We start from the raw sequence: 13,419 nt of genomic DNA on the forward strand, positions 1-13,419 counted from the left end.
TAGAGAGAGACTTTAGCAATGGCAGTCCTCTCTTCTTCCTTTTATAGCTAAATTTTTTTAAGATTTGCATTTTCGCTCTTTCCGTTCCTCTCCGTAGCTCTGACTTGCTGTAGGACAACCCTGGCATTTCTCAAGAGTACTGCAGCATTACAAACAGAGGAAGGTTTATTCATAGTGTTAGTGGGTTCCAACAACACATGTGGGTAGCATCAGAAGGTTTCTCATTCTATAGGTTCCTATAGAATGTAGAGTTTCTGTAAAATACTAAAAAAAATGCATTAAAATGATGATTTACAATCTGTCTCTGAACTTTTGAGGTTGACGGTGAATATTTGACTTCAGGTGAGTCCATAGTGACTTTTTCATGCTTTAACTTACTGAAACCCTTCTGATGCCAAGGCACTGTGCTGCCATTCACCTGGGATGAAAGAAGAGGAGAGCTGACCTGGAGCTGCTGCTAGAGAACTTCTGGCCTAGGCCACCCCAGCTGATGCCTCCTTTTCATCAGGGCTGGGCACTGATTCTGCTGGCTATAGTTTTGCTGACGAAGAAATGATGCAATCACCAAACTTTGTATTTTCAGGCAAATACAAACCTGGGGTTATTGCCATAGCCTGAAGCTTTCTGACATTTGAAGCTAATTGTGAAAACCAATCAACTTAAACCTTACAAATTACTACGGTACATATTACTGAAGTGCTGAGGATGTAATAAGTCCATGAATAAATGTGGTTCTTATAAAACAAGCCAAATTATTTTATATAAGAGCTATGTATTAAAATGAACTAAACAAATAGTGCACTGACTTTGATAGATGGAAAAGTTAATTTCACAATGAATACGTTCAGTTTTGCTTCCTTTATTTAAAAGAACAATGTCGTATGCTTTAAAGTATTGATAAATTGGTATTATTATCCTAACCTAAGAAATACCACAAGTTGCTGTAAAATACTTGTTGTTTTGGGAGATCTCTATTAAGACATCTTTGTTCTGAAAAAGGAAGTACTTAGAGCTGTATTCAGATGGATTCACTGACTTAATAGAAACTGGTTTTGTTTGTGTGAGAAATGGCCATGTGATTCTAGTGGTGGTCTAATACAACAATTAATAGTACGATAATAGCCAGATCTGGGGAAAACACTAAAGCACTGAACATGACAGCACATGCTTATGATTTCAGCTCTGGCCTCTCAGAGTAGGTTTATGGTGCCGATACGAGTCCCTTGTGAGTGGAGGAGACTTGGGTGCCCGCATGAGGATGTTCACAATCTTACAGCATCTGTGAAACGCTCCTGAAAATTGCCGTGGCTGTCTCCAACCCCGGGGTTGTTAGCCTACAAGGACACTTGCTCTCCCTCTTCACCTGCCCTCAGTAGTTAGCATTTTTGGCTGCACAGTGGCTGGCTTTCAAAGACTGGGAGGCGTTCCCACCAATATTACCCCTAAATCAGGTGAATTGACTGCTTTCATGGGATATGAGAACTGTGGATTAAAACTAGACTAGCAGCTAGGCTTTCTGCTTTCTGCAGGAGAGCCGGTGCTAGTCCACTTGTCCTCAGATAAGAATTTAGCAGGCATCTAGTGTGGCTGAGGGCAAAACTGCTCATACTGTTACTGATTTTCTCTGGTTTTCTTTGGAGATTTTCCCAGTCCTGCTGGGAGGCTCAGCTCTTACATTTCTGTTCTCTCCATCTCTCTGCATTTTCTTTTCCTTTCTTTCCTTGCCAACAACACCCTCCCTAGGTGACGTTGCTGTCCCTCCTTCACTCAGCCCATCTGGAAAGGACAGACCCTTTCAGGCTGCATCTTTGAGGACGGTAGACTAGAAGAGGTTCCAGATGGCATCAGCTTTAATAACTTCCCTCTTAATTTTTCTTAGACCTCTGCAGTACCTCCCCTCCCTGCCAAACTTCCCAGTGTGACACTAAGCACTGGTGACTATGTGGGTGACATTCAGTTTGAGGCATAATGATGCAGCCAGCCGTAACTGCTGACCTTCAGCTTCACGTCCCTGTGTCGAACACGTTTTTTTGCACAACAGAGAGTAGCTTGTTTGCTTTGCATTTCATTAAGAAATGTCCCCATGTGGAAAAGGCCATTTGCCTTGTAAAAAAACAGTGATTTTTGCTTTAACAGGCAGCTGTTCTCATGCAGATAATTCAAGGTAATGGATGGAGACAAAAAGAGATTTCTAAATTAGTAAAGATCATCTGGAAAGGATGCAGCTCAGCTCACAGATAACTCTTCTTATCTGTGTTCTGGGTACACTGTATATAGATTGACACTGGTCTGCCAATCAAATTAACAAACCAGGGAAAAATCCCATTTTATTTTGGCTTTTTCTCATACTAGCTCATGCTGCCTTTTTTTTTTTTTTTTTCCCTGAGGACTTCTACAACTTATAGCACTGACTATTCAGTGGATATCCCCACATCCAAAACTTGTTACAGAGTGCAGTATTTCTGAGGTTCCAATATGACAGTATTAAGCTTCCCACATTTTAAGAGGCCCTTACTGGAGATGACAATTTCGCCTTCATGAGAAAGAATTTTTTTCCTCTTGCTTAGTACATTTCAGTAATATTTCAGAAATTTTGCAAGTATGCTCCAATTTGTTCAACAAAGCACCATAAAATATACTGGAAGTGAGAGCTTCATGAAAATTTTCATTTGAAACTGGGGAAACAATCTTTTCTGGGGAAAAAATAGGGCATTTTGATACATAGTAATATGAAAACAACTCATAATATAGGGTAGAGAATTAATGGGCTTGCAAATATTTATTGACAAGAATGTACATAGGCTCCTTTGTCATTAAAAAAATAAGCCACTTGGAACCATGTAAGAGCAAGATAAGGGTGAACTAAAGAGATATTAGTTACACTTTGCATGAAGCTGTGAGGCCAGTTTGCCAAGTGTTATCTTTACCAGAAGTAGGGCTGGTGTCTCTAAGGAGGAGGCAAAAGTCAGTGTGAAGCGATGGTTGCCTGGTGCCCTTCCAGCCGCTCTCACTGCTGCCGGGCTCTTATCTGCTCGTTTGCTCGTGCTCACTCTTTCGGTGGGTGATGCGTTAGCTTCTGCTGGAACTAATCACAGCTCATCACAAATTTTCTGGGTCTTGAGCTCAAAGGCACAGCGCGCAGGGGAGTTTCTGGTCTCCACTCAGCCAGCCAAGTGGGTGAGAATTCGGGATGTTTTGTGACAATGGCCTTGACAAAAACCTAAGCACGATTTTTGCCAAAAGCTGGGTATGCCTCCTTGACTCTTTACTAAATCTTTTAAAAATCAATTTTTTTTAAAGGATTTTATCCTTCAGGTGCAAAAAGCACATACGTATTGGTTATTTTTAACCAGCAACACTATTAACTGCTGACAACTTGCAGTAGTAACATGTATAGTGTGTGCACGTTCACTGGTTTAACTCTTAAACAGCTGAAAAATCTTGTTAGAGTCTTGTTAAAAAGGCTGAAGTGCTCCTGCTAGTATATAGGCAAGGTAGACTTTCTTTTGTACCTCGCAGACACTGTTTTCAGATTGGTTTTGCTTCCAATCCCCTCTCTCAGAAAATGTCCCCAAATGGGGCCATTTTATCCTAGCACAAGATCCTTCTGGGCTTTCCTTCTCTGTCACTTGAGCGTCAGTTGAGCTGCAAGAGGGAGAAGCACTGGACCCCAGCCAAAGCCTAACTGGTTTAATGGGACATCTACAGCAGGTTTTTGTGTGTGTACTTTCATGCCAGTGAAAGTGCTTAGTGTAGAGCAATTGTATTGGCACGAAGGTAGAGTTATATTTCCTAGTTAATCATCAAGCCCTGTGAAATGTAAAAAAGGTGCAAGACAAGCACTTTGCTTTCTGTCCAAAGCTTTTTTTTTTGCATTCATTAATCTGCTTCTGTTTACTTTTCTTTTTTTCATAGGAGACTTCTCTCCTACACCCTCTGTATCCAACTAAACTGATCCCTCCAACTAAGTCCCCTTTGCGTCCTCCGTCCGTCTCCCTCGCTGACTGTCTAAACCCTGGACCTTTCAGCCACTTGTCTTCTATCACGTGTGATGTCCATGAGAATCCTTATAGCCCTTACAGTCACAACTCTTTGTACAATAAGGTGAGCGTCAAGTGTGGTGTGATTCAAAAGTGTTGTCAGGCTTTCATCCTTTGAATTCTAGGCAGAATTCAGCTGAGTCATTACATTTCAGTGCTGGCAGGTGCTCTGGGAGATGCATCTCAGATGAGCCTGTGTCTCCAGCATCCTTGGAGATATGATTGCTTTTCCTTCCCTTGGCACAGCTCATGTCAGGGCTTGCTTCCTCCAGATCAGCTAGGACAGGGCTCCCACCACTCTTCATTCAAGCTATCTGTTCTCTAAAAGTGGAATAATCTATTTCATCTCTCACGCTTAGATTACTTTTAACATTTACCCATAGTAAAGTAATGGGCTATATCTTTTTTCTTGGGGACGGGAAGGGAGACTAACCTGAGGGAAGGGAGTTCAACCTGAGAGAAATATAGTCTTTTCCAGTGGCTTTATTTGTCATCCTGACAAGCAGTTCTCTCTTGCCAATGCAAAGGGAATCACACCCTTGCTGACGTTTGTGTCTTCTTTGAAACAGCAGTGAAGAAGTTAGACAAAATCTCTGTAGTCCAAGGTGTGTGGGGGACAGGGCTGGCTAATGAGCTTTGTAAGGTGAAAACTGGGTCCTATGTCTTAACGGAAGTCTTTTCGAAGAGCAGCTGGAATGAGGTATTTACAATACCTCAAGAGAGCCCCTGCCTGGCATTAGAACAGCATCGGTTGTGGAAGTCTGTAGAAGATGCTGTTTGGACCCCTCGGATGCATCCCTCCCATGTCCTCTTTTTCTAACACAAAATCTGGCTGCAAATGCTCAAACCTTGATGCCAGGAGAGATAATCCCACTCCAAGATGTACAGTGTGATTTATTTGGGATGCAAGAGGTTAAAACACAGGCCTTAGTTTCTGTCTCTTTAGGCTACGTCATGGTTTCCTCATCAGGGGAAGGACCAATGTGAAATACGCATTACTAGTCTCAGGCACATTGGGAGCCAAGACTGCTTTGGAGACAAGTATCACCTCTGCAGAGAATGTATGTTGGTCGGCTGTCAGACTCTGAAGAGATGCCTGGAAACACCTTTTTCTCCCCATTGACTAGAAACATAACTTAGGTTAATCGGCAATGTCAATATTGTCTGAAGTTGGCCCCTCCATCCTGTGGGCTTTATAGAATTTACCATTTTACCCACTTATTATGATGGGCTAAGACTAAGACTAAAACTAAAACTAAAACCAACCTTCCATTCTGTCTTTGAGGCATCCTGAACAAAAGCACCTTTTCACATCTGCTAGACTGGGTTTTGTTCTGTTCCAGTTTTTACTAAACTGGGCTGACATGTTTATTTAGGCAGCAATGATTTTATGATCACCTATTTTTTGACAAGTTTCCTGGTTCATTGCAGGGCATTCACATGAACAAACAAACAGTTCATATGACCACTGAAGCCAGTTCTTATAATGAAAATGGGTATTTGCTATTGCTAGTGGAAAGACTGCTAGAAACTCAGAAATTTATATAGGAAGGTGAATAAGGCAGGGAAGAGTTGTCTGAAGATAATTAAGATAGTGTAATTTTTTGGTATATCATGTTAGCTGTTTTCTCAGACAGGGATATTCTTGCTGAATAATTGCTGAAATAGGGAAATTTTGCTGCTGCTCTGATTTCCCATAGTACTGTGCACCCAAAACTCTTCTCTTGAATGCCGAGGTCATAGAACAGCCCAGACTGTGTATTTGCATTCCACCCATGTGGTGATGGTTACGAGGCCTCTTCATCCACAATTTTTTATCTCAAGGAACTTTTGTCATTCTAAGCAACCTTTGTGAGCTTTGCAAACTGATAAATGCAGCCACACCTCTCTGATGTTCAGACATTCTTCCTGTACAATGTAAATACAAGAGCTACACCATCTCTTTGATTTCTTCCATTTCCCTGTATAACATAAATTTGCTTTCTTACCTGGGTCATTTTTTACTGTCCACTATTAGCAAAGGTATTTCACATGATTCTTCTGTAACCTTCACACATCTGTACACAGCTTTTATTTTATTTTTATATTTTTTATATTTTTTATATGTATTATGTATTTTATGTATTCTAATTTCCATATTGAACTCTGACTCTCTGTTTAAGTCTGCAACTTTCCAGGGTTGAGCAGCACCATCCATAGCCTAAAAGTCAATGAAGAGTGCTGTATTCTATCAAAGGAAAGCTCAGAGGGTCCTTTAATTTTACTTCAAATACTTCTGCAGCACCATTTTGAATGATTATGTCATCAGGGAGCTAATTGAGAGGGCTGTGTTTTAGATGAGGCCCTAGTACTGACCGCTGTGACAATTTAAGCAAAAAAGTTCACACATTTGGGCTTCTGGTTGTCTTCCCACTGCCATCCCTCTCATCGTGTAAGTGAAATAGGCTCCTGACTTTTGTCAAGACCATATGCAATGATCATGCTTGTGTTTCTCCAAATGCATCCCTTAATTTAGTTAATGTAGCAAGTTGCCTCTTCCATCCCATGAGATTTAGTGAAAATCCATGGGAAACTATGATGTTAACCTTGATTAGTACAAAAAAAATCAATAATTAGGTCTTCTGAAGCAGAATTGGTGAGAATGACAAATATTTTTGAGGAGTATCTTTTTTGAGACTTCTTTGGAGAATTTTCAGTATAACGCAATTTACCATTGATTGTTTCCTAGTGTTTAAAATAATTGTAATAATTGAATTATTTGCAATAATTTTAAAGTCTTAGCCAATGAGGATAAGGGTAACTGATATAAAATAAGACAACTCAATTGTCAGAGGTAGGTAAGATTTTTAAGCACTACTGGTAGTGCTAGTAAATACCTTTAGTAAAATTTATTGTATTTCTGAACTGATGTCACTCTCTAGGTAGGTGTGGCCCAATACTTTGGGAAACAGAATAATCAAATGTCAATATTGGGCTAGTTTAATACAAACAGAGGTTTATTTACACAAGAAGTAAATATTCACCACTTAAAATAATTTTTTTAACATTTCTGTTTTGATCTATATTATTAACATTCTTTGATAACCAAAGGAAGATTAATTTTGATCTCATTCACATGATCAATATTTAACATTTGAGTCAATATATGTTGATAAAACCCCTGACAATATTTGCCTGCTATTTGTCGGAATAGCCCTGTCTTCTGCGCCACCCAACTACAGTCTAAGCTATTCATGTTTTTAAAAAGACATGATTTGTTGGACTCCATGATCTTAAGGGTCTTTACCAACCTAAACGATTCTATGTTTCCATGATTATATATTTTTTGGTCATAAATAATCGAAGTAACAGAAAACACAGTACAGTAGACACAGTATCAGGTGTAGAAACAACATCCTGATATCATGGGAATTTCTTTCCATTCTCTACTAAACCTGAACTGTCATCTCTGTAAATTCCCTGGAGGTCCCCCTCTCCACTCCTCATCCCTTGGGGTGACTCTCTTGCTGTCTCTTCAGCCATCCAGTAAACACATGGTCAGTGTCCACATGGTTCATCTCTACCTATGTTACATTTCTAACTATATGTTGTATTTTGCTTCATGTTCCACTAGAGGGCAAAACCTGCTGCCATAAATTCTTACAATCATTTAAAATATGTTGTCAATACACTATTGAGAACAGACAGGATGTGCCAGTGAATGGAGTTGCTCCTCTTCACCCGCACTTTCATTACAAAATTATTTTGAACAAGTGTTCTCTCAGAAATGGGAAATGGGATATGGGAAAAAACAGAATGATCACCTGTGTCTTGTATTAGGGAGACTAGATATGGTGAGCTCCTAAACCCAGTATCATTTCATTTGTTGGCTCAGGGCATAAGAAAATAACAGCTGTCTCTATCTGAAATGCTTTATTGAAAGGACACGGTGGTGTTGTTTAGGCAGACTGGACCCAGTGCCAGCCGGTTTTTGTTTGAAGCTCCACCAAGTACCTGAATCTTCACAGCTGATGGAGTTATACAGATGAAGCTGAAAGATAGACCTGGCAGGTTTTGTAGATTATAGCTGCTCAGAGTGATGAAATCCATAAGCTGTGCCCCAGATCATTTCCCAATGTGGTTTTAGCTTTGATGGGAGGAGGCAGCGGGAACGAAGATACTGTGTCTGTCCTTCTGCTTGGAGAAGAGCAGAGAAGGGTCCTCTCATCTGTGCACAGGCTGCTTCTGAAATAAAAATGTTGCCCATTCAAGTGAGCTGATACTGTTTCCTTCAGCCTTGTCACCTCCCTTGTCCTCTCCTTCCCCACTGTACTCCCCAGGCACCAGGCGCTGCTGCTCTTATTTACACTCCTTGGTCTTGAGTAATTATACGAGTTGAACTTTTTATTATAAGAAAAAGTTCCTTTTCCTTTTGATTGGAATAAAACAGCTCAGGAATGTGGACCTGAGTGCAACTATTGCAGTGATGGAGAGCCTGAGGTAACATTTAGCTCTGTGGTTAACTCCAAAGCGTGCTTCTGCTGGGAAACCCTCCAGCCTTTAATGGAGGACTATGTAGGGTGGAAGAGAACAACCCTGCACCTGGAGTACTATGTCCAGTTCTGGTCCCCACAATTCAAAAAAAAGGTGCAGACAGACTGGTGAGAGTCCAAATGAGGGCCGTGAAGATGGCCAAAGGGCTGGAGAACTTGCCTTATGAGGAAAGACTGAAGGAGTTAGGTCTTCCCCTGGAGAAGAGAAGGTTCAGGGGAGACCTCATCACTGTATTCCGGTACTTAAAGGGTGGCTACAAAGAGGAAGGAGGCTCTTTCTTCACAGGGAGCCACATGGAGAAGACAAGGGACAATGGGTACAACTTGCACTGGGAGAGGTTTCATTTTTATGTGAAAGAAATTTTTTTTACAGTGAGAACACCTAATCACTGGAACAACCTCCCCAGGGATGTGGTGGAGTCGCCATCACTGGAGTTTCAAGACGTGTTTGGATGGGGTGCTAGATAATCTCAGCTAGGCTTCCTTTCCCACAACAGGTTGGACCGCTCCAGCCCGGGCTGTTCTATGATTCTATGATTCACGTGGAGGCACAATCGATGTAGATATCTGTCAGGGCAGAGAGCATTAGATTTTGGGAAACTGTCCATCGTTTGGAAGGAGAAAGGAATGATCTGTCCGAGTGAAGAGGCAGGGGATGAGCGGGTGTAGTTCCTCAGCTGGGGACTGCCTCTCGGTCCCTACTGACTTTCAGACTGCCTTTTCTTTCTGTCAGCAAGGGCTGAGCACATCAGTCATGTACACCCCTGTGAAAATCTCCCTGTTGGTTCAATATTTAGCAGCACAGCCTTGAAAATGGATTGGAGGGAACCGGCTTTTTGCAAGAGGTATGAGAAACGTTAAAAACCTACCATTTCTGTTCAGACATTACTTATAAGAGTAAAGGTCCAAGACTGCAGAGGACAAGTTTTATTTAATGCCTAACTTTGGGCTCAAGCCAATTTAATTTTTTTTCTGGACCTAAATGGAGTTTTCTTGAAATCATTAAGTGTTGTGTTGGAATTGTCAGCCTTCCATAATCACTTGCAGGTCGGCAGGCTCCTAAGTAAGCAGAATATTTAAAGGGAATCTTTATTATTTTTTAAATGAAATCAGTGGTGTTTACCTCACCATCCACTCTCCTACTCATTGGAGTTCGTATTTGATTAATAGTAGCATAGTGGGAATTGACGTTCGGTGAATGCAGCAGCCTTTCAAGGTTGCCATGGAAAAGCACTTTTCTCCCAGACATCATCCCAGCTGCTTTTATTTCTAGAAGAGAGTTTTTTTCTTGCTTTTGAACTTTGATATTTAAATGCTCTACTTGTGTAGCTGTATTATGGTTGATCAACCTTCTGCACTCTGTGATCCAGAACAATTGCTTTAGTACAGAAAAACAAATCAGAGGCAAACAAGGCAGTTCATTAGTGCTGTGCTACAAATTGGAGCTCTTTGTTGGGAAAATACTAATGTTTAATATTGTTGTGTCTCCTTTGTATATGCTTTTATGGCATTGCTTGCGCTCAGCGAGCTATTTTAATCATATCATACTTAGATGACATTTATATCACTTTGGACTTGGTTTGATAACGCCTGCAGAAAATGCCTCTGGAGTTCTTGCTCAGCTCATCTCCAAAGAAAGGCATTTCTCCTAAAGCACTTTAGAAGGATCATAACTTTGAAGTCATCAAATTAGCAACAGAACATGAAGGTAGCTTAGGCTCAACAGGAGACACAGCAACATGCACTTAACATGGAGATGTCTCAAATCTGGCACTGCCTGGAAAGAACTCTGCTACACACTCCTGTAGAAACAGCTCTTCCAAAGGAAAAAAAGGAATTGATTACTGTGTCACTCCTTTTGGCCTGGCTAGTTAGGCAATTTTGAGAGCCTTTCTGTCTTATTTCCCCTAGGAGACGCTGTGGATGGTAGGACCCTGGTATTTCCTTGGTGTACTTCTGTTCATTTAGAAAACAGGAAAAAACACAAAAAGTTGTTTTCTTGAATGTGGTAGGATCAAACCCCAGCAGGCATTTTCCATACTTAGAAACTAAAATGTGCTTCCCAGTGAACGCTGTGCCCAGAAGTGTCCAAGTTTCCTCTTGGAACATACTTACAGCCACTACTGTTGCTTTCTGCCTTCACATTTATACAGGCTGTCTCTGCCTGAGTAGCTTAAACCAGTCTCAAGCAACAAAAAGTGCTTTAAAATGTTTTGTCTTCATTCTTAGAAGTCTCTCCATAATATAAAAGTTGGGTTCAGTTATGCTTAGCTTTCTAGGATGATTTCATGTAGACTAGTGGATTACAGGCAGACATTTTTAATACATCAAATCGAACAGAAATTCTGGCCCTAGCTAACAACTCATTTCTGAGAAGTCTTTATCTTAGCCTTCTGTATCTTCAGATTAATATGTGAACACACATCTTAAAACAAACAAAGGAAACACAACAGCCCAAATACTACAACACTGCTAGTATCTGCTTCTGATGTCTCTGTTGGTCTGTGAAGGGGATTCTCTGAGATGTCCCAGGGTGATGGGGGCTAGCTTGCCATAGCTCAGAGCCTGCTTCTGATGCTAGGATCCTGATCCATGACTGGATTTGGACTGGATACGACTCCATTTCTAGGGGAATTTGAAACCATAGAAAATGGGAATGTCAAAAAATAATCTCCATTAAATGATTTGGCAAATGGGAACTGCATGGGGACACGTCTTTGCTTGTAACATAGTAATAAAAACAAAAGACAAAATTACAAAGAACAGAATCCACTCAGAGGTAAAGGTTGTTATTAATGGCAAAAGCAGAAATATACTATTGAGTGAAAAATATCAAACAAGATTTGCTGGACATGTAACCTGTGTGAGAAACAAAAATGATACTTCTACGCTTTTTATTGAAGACAGTGAGAAAACAAAGTGTGAAGGAAAAAAAATCATAATTAATGGAAACTATCCTAAAACACCCAGAGCTATAGAGAAATTTGTATCTTAGACCTCATTGAACACAGAGGTTTCTAGGCAATTTCCTGCTGCTCTTTTAGATTGTAAAAAACTCTTCTGAGGTATCAAAGAAAAGTTACAGTGAGCTGATAAACCGTTGGAAACTCTACATTTTAAAGGACAAATTGGCACAATTAGAATTCACTTAACTTTTATTGCAGGTATTGATATAATGTGTACTCTGAAATATGGCCTTAATTAACTCCACTTCCAGTTATGTTAGAAAAATGTATAAAGTATAGTTAGTTCTGGTGAAATTCCAAGTATGTACTTAGAGCTTTATTTAAAGAAGCCACTATTTACCTATGTTACAAACATGAAATTCAGGGCATTAGTGTTTTTTTTTTCTTTTTTGGCAAACTGTTCTAAACTTTGATCAAGAGGTCATATATGTTAAACTATAAATTATAGTACTAGCTTTCTCTTTTTCTTAATTAAACAGTGGCTATTATTTTAGTACTTGTATGATAGGCAGAATATGATCTTAATACAAACTTAATACAGTAGGTGACAGTTACACACGTATACTCTTCAAAATTCAGTCAAAGTTTGTGGTTTGGATTTAAAGTAGCTAAGGTCAAAGATCCTTGTTGCATGAGAAGCTTACTCAGAAAACAGGGTTTATTCAATTTTGCAGCTAATCTGGGGAGAAAATATGTGGGGGGAAGGTCAGCTGTGAATATTAAATCCATTTCATTTCACACTCACCTGGAAAGCAGTTCAAGTTCTTTGGCTGTTAGCAGTCAATGAGCAATGAGCCCCTTCATGGAGCAGGGAAGCATCGTCTCTTCTAAGCAATGACTCGATTTCTGTAAGTCCATAAATAGTTCACAGTCGATATGCTGACGGAAATTTCAAACACTTGTGTTGTTGGAAATTCTGAATTTTTCTTTCCAATAGAGATGTAAATTTGAAAACTTTTAAATACTCCAGAAATCAATACGCATCATTTGGGTTATATGAACTAACTCAAACCAGATAGTTCTAATCCATGTGATTAGAAGATGATTGTCTCCTCTCTGCCTTAATCTATAGGTGTGTAGGTTGTGGTTCTCGTGCCTCAAGTCTTTGTTACAGGCCTGGTACCCTTGCTGGTCACCAGCTCCCATAATCACCTATAGTGAAATTAGCTCTGCGAGGAACTGCAGAGCTTGATTAGCCCACAGAAGAAAATAGAAGCTCTTATCATGATTTCCACAAAGTGCACTAGCGGTGAAATACATTTTAATATTTTATGGAAGTGATCCAAACCAAAACATCCAGGCCATAAAACACAGTATTTCAGAAAGGGGTGGGATTTCTTATGATTAAACACTTAATTTTAATTTTCTAAGGGACTAGTGAGAGTTTGCAAGAGACACCAAAATGTTTTGCAGAAAGCTTCATTCTCCTGTTGCTAGTATTTTTCACTGAAAAATAATTTTTGGCAGAAAATCCTTAGCCAATTCCATCGTAGACTAGCCCTGCATGAGAAATTAAACTTGGCCTGGGAAAAAGGATCCCAAGAAAAATCGATGCACTGCTGGGCTTGTGTGCATCTCCATCCCTCCAGCTCCACTTAGAGATGAGGAATTCCCTCCTGCAAAGCCCTGTAACTCCTCCAGCCTCTGGTGTTCAGATACAAATCCTTCAGTCTCAGCCCACGCTGGTGCTCTCCAGGCCGGTGTCCTGTGAGAACCAGTCAGGGAACCATGTCTGCATCCGAGTTGTCCCTCTTGTGCACGTACTTATCGGTATCTGGAGAGAGATTTGAAACCTTCAAGTTAAAAGTGCACAGGTACAGTAGTGTATAATAATGATTTGCAGGCCAGTCAGGATGTTCTACTTCATACGTGGCTGAAGGC

The 13,419-nt window shown here is 40.3% G+C and overlaps 1 protein-coding gene across 3 annotated transcripts in view; it reads left to right on the forward strand.

Annotated features, from left to right (window-relative positions):
• The window catches only part of MLIP (muscular LMNA interacting protein), a 114,056-nt gene that overhangs the window by 85,573 nt on the left and 15,064 nt on the right, over positions 1-13,419 (forward strand). For all 3 annotated transcript variants that reach the window (XM_075049310.1, XM_075049309.1, XM_075049311.1), the window contains exon 12: positions 3,916-4,104. In XM_075049310.1, coding sequence (XP_074905411.1) covers positions 3,916-4,104 — 189 coding nt within the window. The remainder of the gene's footprint in view (positions 1-3,915; positions 4,105-13,419) is intronic.

Source organism: Buteo buteo, chromosome 17 (assembly GCF_964188355.1).
Source record: "Buteo buteo chromosome 17, bButBut1.hap1.1, whole genome shotgun sequence".
NCBI classification, from domain to species: domain Eukaryota; kingdom Metazoa; phylum Chordata; class Aves; order Accipitriformes; family Accipitridae; genus Buteo; species Buteo buteo.